Source organism: Echiichthys vipera, assembly GCF_963691815.1.
Source record: "Echiichthys vipera genome assembly, chromosome: 2".
NCBI classification, from domain to species: Eukaryota; Metazoa; Chordata; class Actinopteri; order Perciformes; family Trachinidae; genus Echiichthys; species Echiichthys vipera.
The window spans coordinates 13,393,334-13,418,350 of record NC_139827.1 but is presented as its reverse complement, the minus strand read 5'-3'; the positions used below and the strand labels follow the sequence as shown (position 1 = coordinate 13,418,350).

At 39.2% G+C, this 25,017-nt stretch overlaps 1 protein-coding gene across 2 annotated transcripts in view; it reads right to left on the bottom strand.

The window, feature by feature from the left end:
* The window catches only part of rnf24 (ring finger protein 24), a 29,251-nt gene extending 4,523 nt beyond the window's left edge, over window positions 1-24,728 (bottom strand). The window contains exons 1-5 of one of the 2 annotated variants that reach the window (XM_083934082.1): window positions 24,290-24,728; window positions 11,718-11,867; window positions 7,193-7,235; window positions 6,452-6,493; window positions 186-265 (exon numbers count right to left, since the gene is read on the bottom strand). In XM_083934082.1, the coding sequence (XP_083790208.1) occupies window positions 186-265; window positions 6,452-6,493; window positions 7,193-7,235; window positions 11,718-11,860 (308 nt within the window). In that variant the 5' untranslated portion in view covers window positions 11,861-11,867; window positions 24,290-24,728. Of the gene's footprint in view, window positions 1-185; window positions 266-6,451; window positions 6,494-7,192; window positions 7,236-11,717; window positions 11,868-16,014; window positions 16,120-24,289 lie in introns of those variants that run through there. The other variant, XM_083934081.1, reaches the window with a different exon arrangement.
* Between the last annotated feature and the right edge of the window lie 289 nt (window positions 24,729-25,017).

The window sequence follows — 25,017 nt, the reverse complement described above, 5'->3', positions numbered from 1 at the left end:
TAGCTCAAGCAATCCATCATAGCCTCTTAGTTTATTTTTATTCCTTTTTTAAATATACTCAGTATGTCAAGCTTTATAATGTCTAAGGGCAAGGAACGACGCATTTAATTGTAATACTTTGTTGAGGAAATATGTCCTTGACTCTGTGTCAGTGTGTGTGTGTGTCTACAAAACCTTTTACTTACTTCCTATGAAAGGCATGTTTGCATGGACAAATCCCAAGCTCGTCTTTCTGTTTGAACTCCTCCAAGCACACCGCACAAATCTGAAAGGAAGAAGTGGAGTTATAGATATTTTCTGAGAAGGGCAATGCAACAATTTGGAGTTTGTTGGTTGTTCTCTGCTGTTTGGTTGTTTCAGTCTTAATCTGAACTTTGGCTTGGTTGATTGGAAACAGACTATCCAAACAACCAAGGTTAATCACTCATGGAAAAAGACAACTGTGGCCAACAGCTGCAAAAAACTGACACAAATAACATAGGAGTAAAATTATCAACTGTGTCTGACTTAACACACACACTGGGGACTTGTTTAGATGGTGGTCAGACATTCCCTTAGTGGAAAAGGATGAAGTGGATGAATACATTCCATTTCCACATACTTTTATGAGAAATGGTAAACAGTATGAAGCATATGATAACAAAACATGAGCACAGACACTGGCTCAACCATCCATTCATCCATTTTCCTCATGTTTTTAGGTCCAGGTGACAGCAGGCTAAAGGCTTATGTGTGCTTCTTTTATGTATGATAATAGATACATTAATTTCAAACAATGTAACCATCACTTCCCACAATGCCTCCTTTACTGTGGCATAGATGTTAATCAATAGATCCACTTAAGGCTCAGAGTAAAAAGATTCTGACAAACACAAACATGGCGACAGTGGAGGAGGTTTTAATAATTTACCTCTTAAGAAAGAGGCAAAGGCGGAGGCAGCGTTGTAGACGCCAACGGTCTGTGAGGCCATTCAATACACCATAGATATAGAAAAGGTTTCTATATCTATGAAATGCATCTCCAAACCATTCCAGCATTTTAAACATTTCTTCAACATGTCCTATGGTGGTGTCTCACTTACTGTTGGCTACAATGAACCCGCAATTTTCAGTGGTACTGTTGTGACCTAATTCATAAGCACTCAAACAATGTGCACAGATATGGACGAATGGGGAAAAATGGACAGAAGGCTCTGTCTGTATACAGTACCTATCTAACGCTGAACATAAATTAGCCATAAGCAGAAGTTCAGCCATCCACATCTTCCACCTCTTCTGGGAGAATCCCAAGGTGTGCCCCAGGTCAGAAGGTATATGTATTCCCTCTAATGTTCTGAGTTTGCCTGGTGTCTCCTCCGCTATTTAGAGGTAGCTGGGATATACGATGGCCGTTCAAGAGGCATCCTAATCATAAGGCAGAACCATCTCAACTGTCTCTTTAAACAAAGGAACAGAAGTTCTCCTTTAAGCAGTCCTGGGATGTCAGAGCCTGTCTCACTGTCCTTGCGGGTAAGCCCAGACACCCTGCAAAGAAAACCCTCTTTAGCAAATTAGATATAGCCTACAATCTTAGCGTTTACAAGTCATAATACATAGCTACTGACTATAGGTCAGGGCTGGCATAAATCAAACCTCCCAGTAAATAGCGTGTAGGGAATTGGACATTTCAAATTGAGAAAAATGTGAAAAGCCCAAAAAGCATTACCATCCCAATACTCCATCCAACCAGTGGTTAACATTTCCAGAAAAAAAGGGTTTTAATTCGGCACTCAGCCTTGAATCAGGGAGAGCGCATGTTGCAAACAAATCGCACTGCATTGCATTTTTTGCTGAAGACGCAGACCAATTAGACAGAGCGATGCCAGATATTCTTGCTAAGAGGCAACCACAGAATCACCAATCCTCTGCTGTTACTTTACTGTGAAGTGAAATGACGGAGGGCACTTCTCTGCTTTGGGTTTAAGTTTCTTCAACTCGAGGCATTCAGGGCGCTACTGCAAAAATGTGAGGCGAAAACGTGAGGCGCCCAGCAATGCAAAAGCAGCAAGCAAAACCCTTTACTCTCATTGAAAACCATTACAAAATGCCGCCCCAGGCTGCTAAAATGCACTCTGTCTGATCGAGGCCTAACTCTGCAACTATTTCTCCTTTAGCCACACACTTCATTATGGGGGTGGATGGATAAGGAAGGATGAAGAGAACAGCACGGGGTCTTAGCTTTCTGTCCTGATGACTTTTGGACTCTGTTAAGATGTCGGCTTTGCTCTCTTGATTTGTGAATAGATCAATGTTTTTGTTCCTTTCAGTGCCTTGTCTATGGTGTCACACTCACAGCTGAGATCTGGCACCGTGCACAAACTTCTGAAAGAATCTCTTTCACCCTGTTAACCGAATAAACCCTGTTAGCCTTAGGGCGCACTCACACTGTCCTTAAAAACAGTCGGACAAGACGCACAAAAACTGTGAGGTCTATGGAAAGATTTGTAAAAGTGACGCATCGCGATGACGTCAATTAATGGGTGTGACGTGTTACGACGTGATGACACATGGACAGGCAAGAAGCATTTGCGCGAGGCCCAGGCAGTGTGAGTACAAACGGGCCTGGCCAGCGGGGGGAGGGGGAGGGGGAGGGGGGACAAGTACCCTAAAGCCTGGGGCGCGGTGCGGAAGGACAGTGTGAGTGCGCCCTTAGTTACAAATTCCATGCAAAACACATGGGCTTAATTTTGTGAAAAAATATTACCAGATCATCAATGTGATAGGAGGGGGAAAAAAAGCTAAAAAAGCTTGATCCAAGAGAGCCAAGCAACAGAGTAAGAATAATACAAAAGTTAGTGAAAAAAGAGGAGAAAAACCAAAGCTCAGAATAATCCCGAAAAGATATTTTTTGGCCAGAATAGTAAACCCAACTGTGTATTCCAACCAACAAGCTTTCTCTATCTGGATCTCTAGTGACGAGGACGTGTGGCCCTTGTTTTCTTATCTTTGGCCCCACTTCGGCAGATCTGACACTACTTTCTTTCGTTTTTGTCTTTCCTCACACTTTGTACACATTTGTGCATTGAAAGCATGTATGAAAGTCAGACCTGGAAGTCAGGTAAAGCTCATTAAAAAATTTGGAACTCTGCATTCTGGGCACGTATTTGCAATCGCCATATAAATGACACATAGACAAAGAATCAACCAAAGCCAGGGCTCAACAATAACTAAATAAAAAAAAAATAAAAAAAATTATCGTTCAGGCTCATCTGGTTAAATCAATTTGCACATCCGTTTGTGATGTTGACAAAGTTTGAGGTTAGTTGAACTTTTCAACCCACAGTCAAACATCTTAATTTGTTCGCCCATTTTTTCTAATACAAATTCATGTGCACACACAAGTACACCCATGCATATGCAGTGTTCTGTTCTGACTGTAATATTTAGATATAACTAATGCAACAGATATTTAAAAAAGTATTTATTTTGGGCTGCACGTTGCCCTATTTTTTATGTTAAAAAATGGATGTGACTGATGGTAACCAAATGCCAAGAATTGTTTTCCAATAGCAACCTGTCAACTGTTACTGTTGAGCCCTGAAAACCCCTTATTAATGACAGAATAGATACTAGTGAGGCTTCATTTCATGCTGCACCTTCACACAATAAAAATGCACAATAAACCTTGAAGAAGTTACATTATCAAAATGAAAACAGCAATGGTTAGACTGAACTTTCAAATGCCAGATATGACTACTAAGATAAAGTCATTGCCTCTTGCCCATATGGATAGAAAAATAAAACAGATAAAATCCTGCTGTTGTTGTTAAACCTAACAACTACAATTACAAAGAAAATCTCACAGCATGGAAGATGTGAGGCTAATCAAAGAAGTCGGAGACTATACTCCTACAGTAGATACCAACATCCTTTCACAGTGTGTACTGAACCTATAAGGCCATGGTGAATAGTTGTACTTTGTCGGGAAAGTGTAAAAGACTCTCCACCATGTAAAGCCTCTTTAAGCATCTTGAGAAGCACTCACAACTATTAACAACTTGTGTCTAATCAGTTAACTGCATGTATATGCATCAATAAAGTGAGGATTTCACAACTAATGGGAAAATATAGCATATTAAGTGTGGTTAATTACAGGCGCTTGAGTTTTCAGTAAAGTATTATTATCATCATCGGGTGTCATTTTCCATCATTCCATCTCTTTGTGTTTTCTTTAGTATTTTGTTAAAATATTTCTGCTGCAGGAACTTTACAAGCCTTTCTACAAATAAATATGCAAGTGTAACCATAAAAGATATTGACATTTGTAATCATTTAATGTTTACTGTATTTGTAGTAAATTAGTAAATCCCGCCACTAAACTAAGCAGGTTTTAGGCTCTCCTTCATTCTCCCTCTACTATAGAAGTTAGTCCCAGCAGCTGATTACATAATGATTTGCTGCCTTAGTAGAACAGACACTAATTACACACAGTTTGTCAGCGCAAATGGAATGAAGGCATGCCACAATCTCATATATAATCACAATCAGTCGGGTGTTGCTGTCATCTTATAAACAATAGGTTTTACTTGGTTATTATTATTATTATTATTATATATAAACTTTCTGTATTTATTTAGCTAAGAGTTTATTGGTTATCCTATACTGTATTTTTCTAATACCTCCCTCGTGTTTTTGTAAGCTGCTGGAAATTCAATTTCCTTGCGGTAGTCATCCAAAAGTGATCAATAAAGAGAAGTCTAAGTCTTAGAGGGCCCAGTGTATATGCCAACTCTTCGCCTGCATGTGTGTATATTTGTAAGACTGCAACTGTAAAAAGGTTGTTGCGTTATGATTTTCTTCACAAGGTCAGCTGCATACAGCCATTTTAGTTTAATATCATATTGTAGGACGTTGAATCCCCTACAACAGAGTATTCTTTACACACAACATATGAGATAGTTAAATGGAAAGAGGGGTCAATGTCATTCTACAAAAAAGGAAACTGATCGGGTTAAACATCAAACACACTTTAATATGACTTGACCAGTAAAATGATCCCATATTAGCACTCCTATTGTAGATTTAAGAGTTAGTTAGTAATCCATGCAACTCTAGACTTTTAGACTTTAGACTCAAGTCTAAAACTGTGTCTGCAGGGTAATCCTTTGGTGTGGGAGCCTTTAAAACTAGGTCATCCACCAATGCAAGTGTGTGTGTGTGTGTGTGTGTGTGTGTGTGTGTGTGTGTGTGTGTGTGTGTGTGTGTGTTCGTGCATGTGTGTTATTGTCCTTAAACAAATACAGCTTGGTTATTCTGTCACAGTCTTCACTCACATGACACAACCTATTGCTTTCTCTCAGTTTCTAACAACATAAACAATATAAGTCGGAGGCATGATGGAACAGTGGGAAATTCCAACACTGATGACAAGAAACTGCGTTTAGGTATGTTTCAAAGCACACATAAAGATGATATCAATAACGTTTCATTTGCACTACAGTGTTAAAGGTTACAATTACAGCTAGAGTTCCTGGCTTGGGACTACAATTTTTCCACTAGAAAAGCCAGTGCTGCTGCTTTACACACTGAGTGCTGCTTGCAATATTCCTGTCTGATAGAACGGTCTGTCTGAATATACCCGATATAAAACTCTCTTTTTTAGCCTCCCTCTGGAAAAAGCCTGGTCTGTTCTGATTGGACACTGTTTCTGGATCTCCTGGATCTGCACACCCTGCGTTTCTGCACCATCATTGAAGTCAGGGAATGACTGTAACGGCACTGTGGCGGCACTTGCTAGCACTATATAGTATACAGTAGTTAATGTCACATCTGTACAGTTTTTAAATTGGGGCTCTGTGGATTGAGCACCTCAACATCCTAGCATCTGCTTTGTAATCCAAAAAGACATGGGAATTTGGGGCCTTTAAATAACTAACAATGTGTATGTCATCTCTGCAAAACTAGACAAAACTCTCAAAAACAGAAGCAATGACATAAATCCGGGAGGTGTGCAGTGCAGCTGCGCAGATATCCCATGTTCAGACATGGTATATATCCGCTCCTGATGCACATTACAGAACAGAAGTTTGTACCATTTGAAACATTTTATCATCCATCTCGAAGTTAAGGATGTTAATGTTCATGCTGCCAGCATAATGTGCTGCTTCATGTCCCATGCTTAGCGCTTTATTTTAGATCAGTGGAGAGCACAGTGTATCATGGCACAACCATCATAACTGCACAAACAAGAGGAACAAAGTACAGAAAGATGACCTAAGTTCGTGACTTGTGGCTGATGCATTGTTGACATTACGTAGCACATGACTGGTTAGTCCAAATTAACTGATATAACAGTACTGTGTGTACTTGTCAGGTCATATTACACAATGTTCTAATAACTAGATTGGATGATTTGTTAGAGATTGTTTGATATTGAAGTATGAATAACTGAACAACGAAGATGAGTGCTTACCTCATGCAAATTTAGCTCTTTGACTTTTTCCTTCTGAATGACCTGAAAGGCATAATAAGAGATAAGGAAAGATTAGAAACAATTCCTCTGGAAACACAGTGAAAGACTAAACATCAACAATCAAACTGAACAAGGGACATAGAAATAAGATGTACAGTAATATAGTTACTGTTTTACAGTGAATGCATGTGCACAAATGTATGTAGGGGTTTGTGTATACTACGAGCCTCGTATTCTTGTATAACCAGCAGAAACATTGGGCACATTAATGTTTTTAGCCGGCCAGTATTAAGGAGACAAAGTACAGAGTTAATGGTGTGTTTGCATGTGTTTAACTTTGACATGTTTGGGTGCTTTTGCATGCTTGTATTACATAACTGAAGGACATGAGAGTAATGTTTATCCCCTCAATTACTCCCTCTAAATGAAGCTTAGCATAGGTTCAAACAGGAAGACCATCTCATATTACTCACTCATATTCACTCATATTTTTGGAAATGGGCTAGATCCATTGAGAAGCCCCCCAAATACCTGCTACAAGAAGCGCTGCAAATGAATTTATGCGCCATCAGCTAATACTGACATTTAGCGACCAGAGAAGAACTTCATGATTTTTTGTCTGCACATACTCGGACACTTAAATTCTGCTTGGTATTTGGGCATGTGAGAATTTTCAATTAAATAAAAATAATAAAGAGAATAATTAAATAGCAGCTGCATGTGTGTCACTGGATTGCTTACTTGTTTGTATGCATATAGCTCTTTGTGTGCCTGGTGCCGTAACCTGGGGAGACGGAAAGACAAAACACCTTTTTGATTAGCGAGTGACCTTAAACTGACTACTGTACATTAAATAGAGACAAATAATTTATACATCCTGGAAAGAGAGAGAGAGAGAAATGACAAACTTGAATTTACTTTTCTTATAAATACTTGCCTTGTGACACCAGTCTGTTCGTAAAGAATACATAGCTCAAAAAGAGACAGACTATCAAAGGCAGAGCAGTTTTATAGAGCAGGTTTTTACCTTGAGAAAAACTTGTTTGGGTTGTGCATGTTTTGCACGAGTGTTAAAGAGGACATGACTGTGGCTCGGGCATGTCAGGTGAAAAAAAATATCAAACTACTGACTGAATAAATATTAATTGGATTAACCAATTACAGAATAGAGTGAAAACAGAACAATAAAACAACACATTACTGAACTCTGTGAAATATTTGTTTTACTGAGTAATGCAATAGTAGGCCAAGTTACATATTAGCAAATAACAGTGTTTAGGCCTTAGTTTCTTGTCAAAACAAAAACCAAACATTAAGTAAATATTAACTCATAATATCATCAAAAAAACACTGGATAATGCATTAAAAGCATTACTGAAAGATGTTGATACACACTTGCAAAACTCCAGGTTAAAAAGGAGAATACCCACGGATACATCCAGTGTTTTAAGGTTTTAAGGAGAACAGAAACAGCACTGGATAAGAAGAGAGTACTGGGAATGAGAATAAAATGTGTAGAGTAGAAAACAAGTTTAAGAGAGATAGGAGAAATTCATAGGTTTGTAAGATTTACCTCCATTACAAGTAACCTTAACCTCTCGCAGCAGAGTGAGAGGGATCTGTAAAACAAGCAGCACAGTCTAGGAGAGAAACTGACATTTTGAAAGAGGTCAGCAGGAAAAGGTGCAGAGACTCCCAAGTGTAAGGGACAACTGGTCATCGGTGACGGGGTTGTGTCGTGGGTGACTGATAGGGTTGGCTCAATGGCCCTTAAGTGCAAAGAAAAATAACTAGCTCAAAAATGAAATAACCCTCCTGTCAAAGCTATAATTATCTTTATTGACCTGTAGTCAATGGAAAACCCAGAATGTAAAATATGTGTGATAGCCATCGTTACAGTGAAGAATATCCAAATAGGTTGGTCTTCCTTGTGGTATGTCACTTCACTTGTGGTATGTCACTTCTTTGATCATTCATGAGCACTAAATGAATGTTATAAATGTGTGTTACAAAGACCTTGGTTTATTAACATTGCATGTTCATAAACATTTAGGCCATGCTCATGAATACAGCATTAAAGGCTTCATACCACTTTCTTTCAGAAATGTAATACTAATATACTAATATACTGCATTGCATATTTCACATGTGTGGTCTTAAGACTCTGATAGAGGTGGTTGAGTATTTCTGTGGGAGTCTGCCTTGTTTCAAACTATGTGTGAGTGTTTGCCTTGGGATAATGACCCGTAACACATAACTCTAACTCTTTGGTCCCATCATTCTCCTTGTCAATGTTAACAATAGCAATGACGCCTACTATTACAGAAACCATAGGGTTCCACATTCATGGAAGCCTGTGAGGTTTAACGAAGTTATAGCCAATTTGCAAAAATAAGAAGTTGCTTAAAATGTAGTGGTACAAAGGCTTTGAAATATACATTCATCATGCATGATGTTGCATATAATTTAAGTCCTTTTGGGCCAGTCGTTTGAGAGACTGCATCTTTAGGCGCCTTTTATGGAGCAGATTTTAACTAATCTGAACGTGGCAATCTTGACTTTCAGTATTGAATCATGGTACTGCATCAAAGTCATCATGTGTCTTTTTCACAGTAAGATGAGGAATTACAGTAATACAGTAGTAGTTAACCTACTTACCATCTGCCCTGCAAGATAGGATAAAGCAGGGTGGCGAGGGGTGAATTTTGTTGGGAACTGCTGCTTCTCACTGTCTTAGATAAAAAATGCTGGATATTATTTCAGTTTGTTGCTGCCAGGGATAAAAACCTGCAGCAACAGTGCCAGGAAAAATTACTGTATTAATAAATTCTTAAAAAGGTAGCGCTAACCAGATTAAAGTTAAGGGTTACAAACAGGGATTTAAACACCAAATGCAAATTTAATGAATAGCCAAAAGTAAATTTAGTTAACGTGGGAATATAGTGAGAACATTAAAGCAGTAGATCATTTTATAAAAAATAAAAGTTGTCATATTTGTTGAAACTGTCACTATATCCTGAAAGTAGTACATGAGACAGATAATCAGTGAAAAAAATCATGTTCCTCTGCCTCCACTTTATACTCCTAATGGCATCTGCACAATTCCACCACACCCAAAAGAACAGACACAACCGTATTTTCCGGTCTATAAATCGCTCCGGAGTATAAGTCGCACCAGATAAAAAATGCATAATGAAAAAGAAAAAAGCATATATAAGTCGCATTTTTTTGGGTCTGTGCTCTTATAGAGAAGCAGTTGCGTTGTATGAAACGATAACACTAAGAAGGTCCTCCTGCAAAGTTGTTTATATTCATCGCCTTGGCAACTACCAGGACGTGGAGACGTACCTGCACCGTTGGCAAGCCTCTCCCGGCAGCACGTTGTTCAAGCAGCCGTTTGCCAACATATTCCACTAGTTCTAGCTGTGCTTTTTGGTTTTCTTCATGGCTTTTATCCGCTTTTCGCCAGTCCCTCACAAGTTTCTCGCTCACTCGAAACTTTCTTTCTGCTGCTCGACTACCATTTTCATCTTCAGTGGTACAGGAGCAATAGGAGTAGCCGATACTGGCAAACAAGCCTAGAGAGCCCTCTCGCAACTTTCAGTGTGAAAATAACGAACATGTGAAATAAAATATTTGAATATAGTCGCACCTGAGTATAATTCGCAGGACCAGCCAAACCATAAAGACTTATTGTCAGAAAAATACGGTAATTAGAGCAGAGCAGTCTCTGACACAGTGTCAATGACTGCACGTGAACTACTATCAAACTGGAAAACTAGGCAGTGCTGATCCAATATGAATCAAGTTTCTATTACTGTATTGCCTTTTTCTTGCATTAAGATAAACAGTACATTAAAATATGTTTCTGACTGTTTTCAGAAATATATTTTAGTGAACTGTTTAGCTGTAAAATGAGAACGTTTGAGACAAAGTCTGGCCACTGACCGACCGGCCAGACAAACTTTCTTATTGAACAGCTAAACAGTTAATGCTTGGTTGCGGTGGAATCTTGCAGATGTCATTTGAAGCATCAGGTGGCTGTAGTGACCGTTTCAGCAGATATGAAAAAAACTTATTTTTATAAATGTTAACTTCCTTAGCATAAGGAGGTTAAGTGTCTCTTAGAAAAGGGTTCAAACTAGTTTCTTTGACGCAAAGTGCCATGATCATAATAATGTAGACAAGCAGCTTTGGGTTTCAGCATAATTTTACTGTTTTACCTACCAATCCAGATTAGAAAGCCATCAAAATAGCTACCGTCTCCAAACTGTGCTGTTGAATCAATGTGCCCTTTTATGAAATAATTAGCAAGACAAATACAGAAAATGCAAATTTATAAAAAAAAGGGAGGAAAAAAAGATTAAGATTTCATTCAACCCTCAACTGCAAGCCATTGTGAAAAGTGCCATACAGTTTGTTGGCTGTAGACTACAGAAAAGATTATTAGACAGTTAATTAACGGCTTTACATAGATTTTAAGAACATAACAAATTCAGAGTGCAGACAAGTTTAACCCTGAACTTTATGCTAGCATTTCTACTTTCTTGGATTAAAAGATACAAAGTTGCCATTATCATCAGTACCTGTTTATCTAGACTACCCTGTTGAATGCATGAATAGATATGAATACAGCTACAGCATAGAGGTACATGAGGACACCTTTGAACAAATAACTCATGAGCCGAAGTGACCTTAAAAGTATAACATTTATATCTTATTATCATTTTCAAGTCTCACACAAGTAGAGATACAGATAGTTTGCTAGCCAAAAGAGGTACAGTATGTTTAAAACCGTCACAGTCTTCTAAATCTGCACAGAACCTTTTCTGAACAAAGCTATGTGAATTGTAAATTTAGATTTAAACCTGTTTAAAAAGTTTAGTGCACAGGACTAAAAGTACAGTAAGATTTTTGGAATCTGTATTTTAATTTGAATGTGTAAATAAATTTGTAGGACAAGCAAATCCTACCAAAAAGTCTGTTTCTCTAGTTGACTGTATCGAAAAAGCCTTAACATTTGCGTTTTCCATCCTACATTTTTGTAAGCAGCAAAGCATGAGCCGGATAATGCAGTCAACACAGTTTAATAAAGTATTTTGTTGCTCTACCACCAAATGAATACTTTGTTGCACCCAGTAAATAGGCAATGTTGACTAGCCAAAGTGATTCCTGTATGACACTTATTGCCACAAACTCACACAGCAAAGCAACGTCAAACACAATCAAATGTCAAATCAACAGCTAAAGTGTGCATGGATCTTACCTTATTAAGTAGCAGCAGAAGAGGAGGCTGAGGATGAAGACAAAGATGGCTGTCCCAAACACCACAATGTAGATATTCAGGGGAAGATTCTGGAACCCTATATTTGGCATCCTGAAACTGTAGTGCGGGAAATCGGAGCTCATGGATATTCTGGACGGAGAGAGACAAAAACATACAGTTCATAAATATTCCCCCACACACACACACACACAAACAACATGACAGCATTAAAAGACACGAAGCAATTTAGTTTCACTTTGAAATTTGTTTTACTTTCAATGTTACAGCAGCATATGTCAGAGTTTGGTTCAATTTTGGTTTCGCTTTACTGTAAATGTTACAGTTACCTTTATCAGCAAGATCTGTTGGCATTACTTGAAAAACGCAATTGGCTTACTTTTGCTGCCTTTTGGGGGTTGACATACTGAACCACTACTAATACACTGTTAGTACTGATATACTCACATTTGTGAGGACTAAAGCCTAAAAAATTCAATTGTTATAAGAAACAGAAGGAACAGACAAAAAGGCTATTGCCTTGAGTTGAATTTTGAGGAAGAACGACACGGTGCAAAGTGAGTTTACTCCAGGTTGTGTGTACGTGCCTCTTAATATGCAACTTTTTTAAATGACAGCTTATGTGACGGGGATATAGGCTGAGATGAATAGAGACATGAACTAGGTCTAAACACATAATCCTTGCCAAAAAATAGCATCCATATTGGAGCATAGGGCTGGGCGAAATGACCCAAATCTCACATCACCATATGGGTCATTTCATATCACGATAACGATATATATCACATAGCTCATTTTCTGTAAAAAATAATAATAACAATATTTTATTTTTGCTTAACGTATGCTAGCAATAAAGGCGAAAGGCAAAATGCAAAATACTTTTTGCCAGTACGTTTTTGTACTACTATTATTTTAATTGCACTGGGAACGTAATAAACCCTCATTCTGGGCGGCGTGCGCCTGACACAGGACTGCATCGGGTGCACCATGAGTCCAGTGCTGCCAACGGTCACACCAGTTGGTAACTGAGTGATGTATAGTTAAAAGTATTTGTTTTTATAAAACTCAAATGTATTTAGTTTGTTTCCGTCTTTGACAATAGCTGACGGTATATTTAGAACTGTAGTTTCACTTTCACAGCAATGTCTCAGACTGTCAGACTGACGGCACAGCCGTAATTAGACAATCATTTAGCAATTTCACTGAATCACTGCAGCCTGTGTCGGAGTCACACATGGAGAGTGTTTATCGGGTGTCTGGTGTGTGTTATAGCTGTTTCCTGGTGATTTAATGAAGAGAGAAATACAGTCTATGGCCACACATCATAACGCACAGAGCAACTCCTTCAGCCCGACACACCCTTCAGCCTGTAAAGTGCATGATTTATGACACCGTGATACAAATGATAGCGGAAAATATTAAGTGACAGAAATTGTTCTATCGTCATATGATACATATCGTCATACCGCACAGCCCTATTGGACCATCAGAATATATATTTTAACATGCACAACATGAGGCAAAAAATATACCCTTGAGCCAAAGATGCAGTACAGCCCTGATTGTGCTCAACTCAGAGAGCCTCTAGACTCTAAATCAATATAATTGTTCAATAACACTTACAAACTCTATTTGTAATACTGGTGCACCTGTTCTGATTCAACACGTTCAGAGAAGGCCAGTGATTTGGTTACCAGAAACACACATACACTAAAACACAAGAGTAATTCAATAAAAAGCCACGGTAGGTTATCGATACATATGTGATTCGTCCCTTTATCCCCCCTCCCCAAACTAATGAGCCAATGGTCATTCCAGCACATCTGATTTATGACTCTCCCGCTCTGGGGTTTGCTTAAATTGGCCAGTGGCCAAAAGCTCAAAATCTAGACTGAAAGTCAACAGCAGGGCAATGGCGCAATACTGTACCTACCAGACTGTGACATTGTAGGATCATTAAGTTCTCATTTAAATCTTCTATGGTTAACAGACAGCAAGAGCTTTGCTTCTTAAAGTACTCTACAACTCATTTTTCAACCTCCATCCAGAGAGAAAGGGATCTTTGTTTTTTTTTTTATTAACAAACAAACCACACAAACATTTTAAAATAGAAATGGGTATGCTGCTTACACAGTCTTTCTTTGTTACAAAACAAGCAAAAAAAATCTATGTTTATAAAGTCCACATATTAATACATATTTGAGAACATGGTATGAGCATACCTAAAAAAAACCCTTCTAAAGAACTGATTCATAAAAGCCAAGGTACACCGACAAGGATCTATTGGTCAAGCGTTCTTACTCAATACCAAAGGGACATGACTAGACATGTCTACGCCTACCCAGAGGAGAAGAGGAGGAGGAGGAGAGGCCATGACAGGAATAACTTTGGCTCCTTTGGGAGCCCTGTCTCGTGCCCCTCCCCTTCACTAAACACCATGAGCTCCATTCCTCGACACTCCTCTGGACAGTGGAAAGTTTTGTAAGTTTTGCTGAGGCCATGCTTATGATTACAGCACATATGTATCACAGTGGAACTCCCTCTCTATTATATAACTTCACCCTCAGAAGCCTCTATATAAATATAGTCCAGCCAGTATTGGCACCTCAACATGGAGCCACACGTCTCCTCTTTAAAAAGGGGTCAAAGCGTCATGTGCTGTTCAAGATATGCTCACCTCTGGCTAGCTTTACACATGGACAGTGTTTTTGTCAAGACACCTGGCTCATCATATCAGAGTACAGATTTGACAGGATTAATAAATCGTAGTTCTCTTACTAACATGTTTCAGTGTCTCATTACGACTATGGCACTGTGGCTGTTGACCCGGCAGGCTCACTTTTTATTACTTAATACAAAAATCTCCCACTGTACAGAACATATACAGCCACTGGTATGCAGGAGAGGAAAATGGATGAGTGTAAATGCCCCCAAAACGGTTCTGGAGCACAAAGTTGTCTCGTCGAGGGATGCAACCATTCAGGATGTTGTGGATGGGGTTTAAACAGTACAACAATGATATTGTAGGGAAGCCCAAATGTTATCAAATTAATGTCCCTGTGAAGCAGAAGTTGGAGTGTCTTAAGTGCCTGTACCATGAGGTTCTGCCCAGAGAAACAGAATATTTGAGTGGTGTACAGTTATAAAAGGTATCTAAATCAAATCCTTCTCATTTGATTGCCCCTCTAAAAAGTCCGTGGGCTTAGAGTTTAGCACGGTACAGAGCTACTGACCAGAGGTCTGTCGGCCCCACAAAGAGGCAGACGAGGGAGAAATGACAGTGACTTTTAACCGTCTCTGCGTCGTCAAGCTGAGGCTCTCCGCCCACCAGAAGGTAAAAGTCAGCATACCGCCACGGAGTCAGACGACAGCCTCCCTGAAATAGACCGTAGCCATGTTGTTTTGGAAATTAAATCGTTGGTTATTTACTGTAACCCCATATTCTATGAATTTAACGTTAGGTGGTTTGGCCCACTGATATCCAAACACGCATCTCTTTCAACTCTCCATATTGATCTTTTAGCTAGTACAACCAGAAGTCGACCCCCATCAGTGAAGTGGGGTTTGATACATCCACTGTGGCTAGCTAGTCGCCCAAAGGCTCATTTGATTGGATTAATTTTAGTAAATGTCTAAATCTGAAAAATGAGTTCAGAATGAGCCATCAAACATTTTGAACTGTTTTACAGTAAGAGACAGGGATTTAAATGTAAAAATACGATAAGGTTGTTTTTTAACATGTATTTATCATATATTATGAGATAAGTAACTTGGAAAAAACGTATTTTTCATTTAACTGAGACTTTAAGACCATAGCCATAGTAGAGTATTCCATTTCATTTGAAATTTCTACACAGCACAAGCCATTTTAGCTGTTGACTTTGACGCTTAACTATCTATCTGTTGGCGACTATTTAATCAGCTGTAGATAAGTCATGCCATGATGTCATTTTGATGGTCCTTCTTTGTCCACTTTCAAGGCTCCATGCCAAACTCAAGCCCTGCTTCTCTCTCTCTTCTTCTTCCTCTCCAAACAGCCCAGACAACCTTCTCGCTAATGCCTTCGCAAAAACTACAAGCACCTCTAAAAATAGATGAAGTTGATGAAAAAAATAACGTATTACGAGCCAACTACTTGTAAGCGCACCACTACATTAACTTTAAACTGACCTTTTTCTAGCTACTTTTTTTTTTTATAAAAGGCATGGTGTTAATCTTATATCATATCTCATATCTTATTATTTTTCTGAAGACACATACATATATAGCAGACACATACCCGAGTGGCGCCTTCATGCTGAAGAGCAGTAACAGATCTACAGATCTACCCTTGAGAAGTGACATAATTTGTCCTTAAGCCTTGTCAGTGGGTTGCCTCCTGTTGACTTATCTGAATCATAGCCCCTCTTTACCCTGTTGATAAGGGATCCATGGCAAACCTGAGCCTCACTTCACTCTCTGACACTCTCTCTAAACAGCCACAACAAATTTTTGCTTATCTGGATACACAACCATACTGTAGAGGAACATGCTTACCACACACACAAACACTTTTGTGTGGTAATTTTTAAAGCAACACACTGACAATGTTTCCTAAATAACCTAGTAGATAATAAAGTACGAACAGAGGCCTATAAGGAGTAGGTGGAAATAACTTGACATTTACAGCATTTTTTACAGCATCAGTTTAAAATAGTGAGCTGTGGCTCTCCACCAGAGCTGACATGCACCTCCAGCGACTTGTCAGCTTAGGCTGCACTGAGTTTTGGACACTGACATTAATTTTGCATGGATACATTTACATTTCAAAAGCTATACAAGGCTAGCTGCCATGTGCTTGTGGTTTGTTTCTTACTGATGTTTTGCTTTAATACACCTCACCTATGATTACGAGAAATTTAGTATTATCGACTTAGGCTTCTCGAATGATGATCTACAGGGTATGCCACCATAAAGAAAAAAAACAACACATATGTCTGCATAATTCTTACAGAGCTGTGAAAAATGTCAAATGAATTGCTCCCAGCAACCACTACTGCAGCTTGGCAGCTATGTCACTGCTAAATCTAACTCTTTAGTTAGAGCAAAACACAACAAAGTAATCTCCTGCCAAATATAAATAACATAACATGATGTCAGGCTGTGTGAAAAATTAAATGCGAATTGTCAGGCTAAAACAGACCGATCCTTCCCATCATCGTTCTATATCACAAAGTGCATTAAAGGATGTAAACATGATTATTTTGTATACAGTATGCAGTATGATGGTTGCATCATGAAATGGTGTGATAATCTATTTAAAGTCCCGTCTTCCGTTTCTGTGTTGGTAACAAAATTGGTAACGGGAGCAACTAGTAAGCCAACGGCTGAGTCACTCCTGCATCACCCTGCTGCACACCCAGCCCCAGCATGGGGAGAGAGACGCAAATGTAAATGACAGTAAGACCAGTTAAGAATATTCAGTTCCAGCCCTACTGCCGTGACATTAAAAACTAACCATAGTCTAGGCTTAGCACTTGGACTGCTTCATGTTCCTAAATAGCTTCCTGTGAATCTAAAAATATCTTGTTGCCCCTCTCCCTCTTAGAATATGAAGTGGCCACTTAGGACCAAAGCCAAACTTGCACGCTTCACTAGGTATAAAACTTGCAAAAAATGTGAATGTACAGTGAGGCAGTGCTGACAGAGCTATACGTACTGTACAACAACTTGTGTGAGATGTGTACCAGTTACAAATGCAATATTATTGTGAACACATCTTACATAGAGAATAATCCTTATGTGAGACCAAACAGCACTCAACATCTTTTGGTTAGAAAGGGGAGCATATGTGATTTGCATCTGCTCTCTCATCATCCCACCATTTTTTTTCTTTCACATGGCCTCACCCTGTTACATAACCGGCAACAAGACCACGCACAACACATCACATTTATAGGATATGAGTGTGAGTGGGCAAATCACTCGTCGCATTCATTGTGCAGTTTCCTGTTGTATGATGAAACAGAAAAAAGTCACACTTCACATGAATGCACAAGGAGGCATTACCAAGAATCCTACAAATAGTTATCCAGAGAACTTTTCATTAGTCAGCAAGAAAAAAATTAGTCAGTGCGGCAGGGAAAATCACTCATCCCTCAGATATTCACTCTTTGTGTCCTTAAAATAGGCCATTGCCCTACCTGAGATTAAGAAACAGCCTATCATACAAGCTAGATTCTGTTTAGGTCTGGAGGAATTTCAACTGACAGTAGGTTTTTCTTTTCCAGTGAAGCTTCCTAAGAATAAAAAAGATGTAATGAGCTGCTGTTCCTCTTAGGTTCAAGCAAAGACAACACCTTAGTATTGCACTTGTCTCCTCTTTTGGCCGGTAAATAGTTTCGCTATTAGACAAATCCTCAAAAAAACAGTTTCCTCGTAGTGCCGTTACCACTAAGCCAATAAGGCATCTCTTATTTAGGTCACAAATGGTTTCATTTTGATCTATGCCATGCCAAACAAATAAGCAGACTTTCTTAAAGCAATAGAAAAATGTATATATTAAACTACACACATCACAGTTCTGTTTGATATGCAATACCAGTTTGACAGATTCATATCAAAATATTTAGATCAAAAGTTCAAGTTAGGAGTAGTTAGTATAAGCATTTGTAGAGCAGAATTAAAAATGTACGTTTTAAGACCATATTATTTTTATGTAGACTTGTCCTTACCAAACTAAACTTCTGACCTCTGTCGTTTTCAGACAACCCAAGATCATTCCTAACCTAATGACCTAAGAACCCTCCCTTTGTCCTTACTCAGACATTACGTAACTGATTCATCCTACAATGTGATGACTGTAGAGCTTGATCAAACATTATGAACACACCAGTCCTCTTCCCATCAAGCTCCCAAGCCCTCTTCTATACCCTACTCATAATCAATAGAGGCTGGACAAATGAGGACCTTTGGACCGATGATAGTTCACATATTTGTCATGTGTTAAATTAAGCTTCAGGAAGTTACTGAGTAATTGGGTTTTTTCCAAGAAATATGTATCCAAATGCTTAACCAAAAACAGGTCAAAATGTACCCAATTTTCTTGTTATAAAATATGAAATTCCCTTTAAAACCAACCAAAATATTAGCTCTGCTCAGTAGTTTAATTTCATCAGCCCAACACATCACATTCATGAGATGCTGTCCGAATGAGAAGTGGAAATTTCCACTAGCAGCCACAGCCGGCCATGAGATTTGCACATCTGAAACTTAATATGCCAAAGGGCAGCAACAAACACCAGGGCCTCAAAGGCAAAGCAAAGGGGCTCTTCAAAATGTGCTGGCTATGGTAAGTGAAATGCCCATATTCAGAGACTGAACTTGCACAGCAAATTAAAAACAATTTGAGTGGGGGAGATGTGCGGCACTGGTTATTCCCATATCTGACTGCCCATCAAAACGCAATTGTTCCCAGTTTAAATGTTTTATAGCAAGACTAGCTAGTTAAATCACCCTTTCAGATGGAGAGGAGGAAACAGATCAGTTACAAAGCATACAAAATGCAGGCCTAGGATACAGCTGTCAGTGAGGACTGTAGAAAGCTTTTAAAACTGCACAGCAGCGTTACTCATTATTATATTATTATTACTATATTGACGATCACGCACCCCATTACTTATGAAAGTAGCCAAAAGGGTTTCCACTTCAAACAATAAAATATGCATTACAAAAAGCTTTTTTCGCCCCAACACTGGACCAAGTTCTACAGTTAGTAGGTCACTGAAACTATAACTCAAGTTATGGAGATGTGGGAAGCACAGGATTTGAGTGGAGCTGACAAGGTCAACCTAATGCCGGCTGCTGATAGAATACCAATTACTGGATTAACATCTAATGCCACTCCTTGTACCGTCACCAACACTTACAAAAATATATTCACAAGCATGCATATTCTAACCATGATAGAGTTTAATAAATGGCATTTTATTGTGATCTTAAAACAAAATGTAAAAATTTCAAAGCTTGTTTTATAGTGTAACAAATACTCAATAACAATACATTTACATGCTGTTTGTTTACTGAAGGCACTGGTCAACTGTAACAAGTGTCAAGTGTTTTGTATTTTGATCATATCAATGCCTGGTCATTCTCATAGACTGTATATAAAGATGGACGACGTGGCTCCTCCCACTGTACAAAAGTGGAGCCAAAATGTAAAGGCGCCACCATGTTGTAATTTTGCAACCAGAATCTGTGCAGTAAGGATCGAGTCACATCATTGAAGTCCCAAAGACCAATCGCGAGTCGATCACACAATCACAACTGTCAATCATGACGTTTCACCCCGTTTTGATAACATCAAATAACTAATTAAAATCAAACATTTTAGACTTAGACCGACTTCTATATCTATGCTAAGCTGCCAATAGTAGCTAACCAGTAACTCATTAAACGATTTATCAATTTATATAATATAATAACAAAAAATACTGTATATAAGAAATATTAACAACTTACCCCAGCCTTAAATTTTAAAGTTGCCTATCTTCAGATAAACTGACAAAAAGTATTCATAAAACAGAAGCTACTTTATTTGTCAAGCTTTTAATAGACATGGATTTATAAGACTGTGTTTTTGTTGTACATAATTAATCCCTAGCATGGTATTAAAGTTAATTATCTACAGATATTCAGACCTCTTAACATATCTCTGGGAACTGGAAAAGAAGAGAAATTCAACCATTTCAAAATGGGACAAAAATCAAAAATATGTGTCATGACCTTTACTATATTTGCTCTTTTGCTCCCTCTCTCCCTCCCCTCAAAGCCTGTCATTCCTCACTGGACTCTGATAGTAACACAAGCTGACACAAACAAGAGGAACTGACACACACAGCTGTCTCACTGCACTCTTGTACCCCAGTATCCAGTGCGGCAGTTTTCTACTTTGAGGGATCCATGTCAACTCATTAACTGTTGTCATTTCACTGTCAATGTTTTCTACCCCATTTTAATCTCATTTTGTTGACTTTGTCTAAGGTTGTCTAGTATCCAAACACACAGTTTTAAATCAAGAGTGGCAAGTTATTACATTGGAAAATTACCGTAACACACCATATCAGCCGCACTGAAGAAGATAATATGGCAATTGTAACAGGCATAATCCTGTGCTATGCCTTTATACAACTAGCTGCTTTAGAGAAACAGGACCCATGGTCTGTTACAGGTACTATAAATACAATCTGTAATCATGTGAGGGTGAGTAAGCCATGCTGGACCATGAAAACAACCTGAACCCAATCCAAGTCATATCAGTTCTTGTTATCCACTACTGACCTGCAGGAAATAAACAGACTGAGACAGAATGAACCATGCAAAGCGGTAAAAATTCACAAAGTATGAATAAATATAAAATATTCTGGGTTTTTTTTATGGACATTGACTTTGTATGGCTACTCAATGGATCTATTTTCAATTTCTGTGGTGAATTACATTAGTCAACCTGTTTAAGAAAAGTGTTTGAGTTGGCCGAGTGCTTTATGCTTAAAGAGAGAGCCTGTCACCGTGGCATCGATATGAACAATGCGATACACATCATTCGGCGAATTTCGGCAGATCTTCGATGCTCCATTCCCCTGGGACTTCCACCATGGACACAGGCCAAAAACACTGTTCATCTGAACACAATACCCGCATTGCCATGACACAGACCTGGATTAAAATGAGTAGAGTATCTCTTCAAGGCCAAGAGCAACAATGATTAGGATTAGTGGATGAAACTAAAGACTAACACAATAAACACCCTTATAAACGGATATTGGAACCTTTGCAATGGATCTGCTGTGTTCTCTGATGTTGGGATATTAATATGGATTCAATATGTAGTAGCATTCTACTACTCAAACTTGTATTGTTGTGGCACTGCATGAAGCTAACACATTTCAGTGAACCAGATTAATATTAAGACTTCTGAGTTAAAGTAACAAGATGGGGTTCATCAGTCGTATCAGTTAAGGTGGACTATCCCGTCAGCAATTCTGTGCAATTTCGTTCTGCTTTGAATTCTGAATTTATTCACAGTCTAGCTCCATCATGGATGCCACCTAATGTAAACACCATAGAATAGTTTAAGTCACACACAAAATGAAAGGATTTCTCGCTTTACTATCTCTCCGTGGATGCCTGATATCATGGATATACACCAAGAGGGTCTGGACCACATCATATTACATGCTTTACAATAATGGCTAACCACTGAAAGCCTAAGTCTGGCCTACTAATTAACCACACTAAAGGCATTTTAGTTCTTTATGGTTTGACAACAAATTCCACAAGCTAAATTTAGTTACCAATAACAGGAGCTAAAAGAAATCCTGTTTTATGTGGAATAAAATACACTCTCCCATTCATTCTGCAGATTGTACCGTCATTACTGTATATGTGAGCTACTGAAGGAAACTAAAGTAGACTGAAGGAGGACTTTGGTCACACACAACTCAAATGCTGAAAGCCTACCTCCCACACACAAACCTGGGCGAATATATCAAGACGACCATTTACAACAGTGAAGTCAGAGGAAGCCCAGTGTTGCACCTACATGATCTCTTGGGGGGGACTGAGGGGGACTGACCCACATAGGCTCCACTCTCTCTAACAGTGGGTCTCTTCAGGATTGGGTTGCACTATTTGTAGGTAGTTCAACTATTTTAATAATGATATCATTTCAGTTTGCCCTATACTGTCTCATTGAAATATGCAAATGTTTTCTGGTATAACTTTCTAGGGAAGTAACATCAGAGTTATGCAGATACATGATTTACTAATATTGCTAGATACATGGTCGATGTAATACAGTACCCGGTAAATCAACAGATCCCTGATGCTTTTTTGGCACTAGCAAGTAATACGAAGTGTTCTTATACATGTCTTCACACATTTATTTTTCCTAAGCCATACAACTGTAAAATATATATTTTTTAAACTTGCGATATGATCAGCAGTGCTCACATCACAAAAATCTGTATCCTGCCTGCTTTGATATATTTTTGACTGAGGTGATTAGATGTCAGCTTTTGACTGATGCTTTTTCTGTTTTGCATTTCTGCATTTTCCTGCCTTTATTTTTTTGATGCCTGAATGCACAATAGCCTCCAAACATAAACCCTTTAAGGCTCGGAAAAGGCTAGAAAGTAAATTGTTCAAAATTGTGATGTCATTGTACATTTGTTAGGCAGCTGTTTAGGAGTCACTATACAGAAATGTATGAACACATTTTCAAGCACCATGAGAGCTGCATGGTCCACTGACAGTTGAAGGAGCATTTACACTGCCTATTAATTGTCCATTGCGGACAACATGCAGTCCTGTGTACAGGGCTGTCAAATGTTATCACTATCAGAACAGTGTGCATAGAAAGTTTAACAAATTTGAACTTTTGGTGCAGTGCACTAACCACCGCTGCAAAACTCTGGTTAGCCAACCTTCCTGCTTTCAGCAAAATCCCAAATTTGCTTCCGAGTGCTTTCCAATCTGTACAAGAAATGACACGAAATTCGAAATGACAAGAAATTCTTAAACCCTTGAATGAACGGATTCCGAGGAGGATATTATATAATCGTCTCTGGTTACTTGACAGCTGCTTCCACAGTAGGCAGTCCTACAAACATGATTTTTACCACTATCAGTTCTGCACAGTTCAGAAACAACTCTGTTTGCATGTCATGCAGGGTTTTGTCAGATTGCATACCGTAAGCACCCATTTTCATCTTCATATATATTTTTTCTATACAAAACCTGCATGATGGCATATAAACCTACACTGCCTCATACTTGCACCGCTGCTTAAAGCTCATGCGTGTTACAGTACAGCCTACAATGCTGTCAGTGTTGACGGAAACACAGAGAAAGCCCTACTGTTTCCCTAGTACCATGCGTTTTCACAAGGGGACATCGCTGTGTGGCTAAACGTAAGTTTAGGTTTAGGCAGCACGTTGGCTGTTTTATCAGTGTGCACGTCGCTGTAAAGCACTGGCATGCTTATAATAAAGCGAAAATGTGTGATTGTCAGGGTGGTGGTAGGATTGAGCTGAGCTGGATTTTTTCTGTCATTTTGCGGCATAATAATGATTCTACCTGACATTATCTAACCTTACATCAGTGCATCCTTACGTTGCAGATAAGATTAACCAGTTATTGGTGCGGTTATTGTTTATCACAGAGGGCATGGGACAGCTGGGCGTAGGCTCTCGAGCTAGCAGTTTTAACGGCTAACTAACCTTAGCTACTGACATAGCTGTTAGCGTCCCTTAACGTTATCCCAGAAAAGCCAACTTAACTCAAATTAATAATGTTAAAAATAGCGCTATGTCAATTTAAAAAAAACCCAGACACATTCACCTTATTGTATAATGCCTCACAGGCTGAAGTAGTTAAAAGACCGTCACACATTTGACTGGTCTTGAACTCGAAATATGACAGCATCCCTGCTTATTTATGTTCAACACATTCAGTATAACAGTCAAACAGCTATCAGATAGCGATAAGGGCTTGAGAAAAGAGGACCATACACTCACCAGCGGTTCCCGCAGCCCTAGGAGTAGCTTCTTTTGTGTATTTCTTCACACACTCGGGGTGCAAGCGGGCTTTCAAAAGGCGACAAATTGACCCAAACTGACAGCGAAGAGTGTCCTAGCAACAACAAAAAAAGGCCTTATCTTAGCGTAACCAAGGGCGACCTCATCACACAGCCCCCCGCCCGTGATGTTGACGATGGTGGCGGCGGATTAACGGGAACCTCGCGGCTGGGGTCTGAGTGGGAAGCAGAGGGGGGAAAAGGACCCGACGGTAAATGGAGGATGAATGTATGTCGTTGGCAGAGGGAGGGGAGGGATCCCGCGAGGGGGCTTTCTCGTAGTGATTTCTCCCCCCCAAAAAAATCCGTTGGCAATGGCAATTGAGCAATCTGTCGTAAACGCTTGCTGGCCCCACTGTCACCAGTAGCTAAATCCCACCTCCTCTCAGTCAGCCCAGCATACACACAGACCGATGCGGTTAATGCTGCTGGAGGTTTTGAGGACAGCGTGTACGAGGGGAGTGATGCTAGCGTGGGAAGGTGGGAGGGAGGGAAGGGATGCCGCACATGGTCACGTAGCTGTTTACAAGCGATTCTCTGAAAATTTGGGTTATTTAATGGTGATGCCCAGAGGCGATTCTAGAGTATGTTGGGGCCCGGGGCAAACATTCATAGGGGGCCACATTATGTTATAAATAATCTCACACCAACTGAAACAAATTACATGAT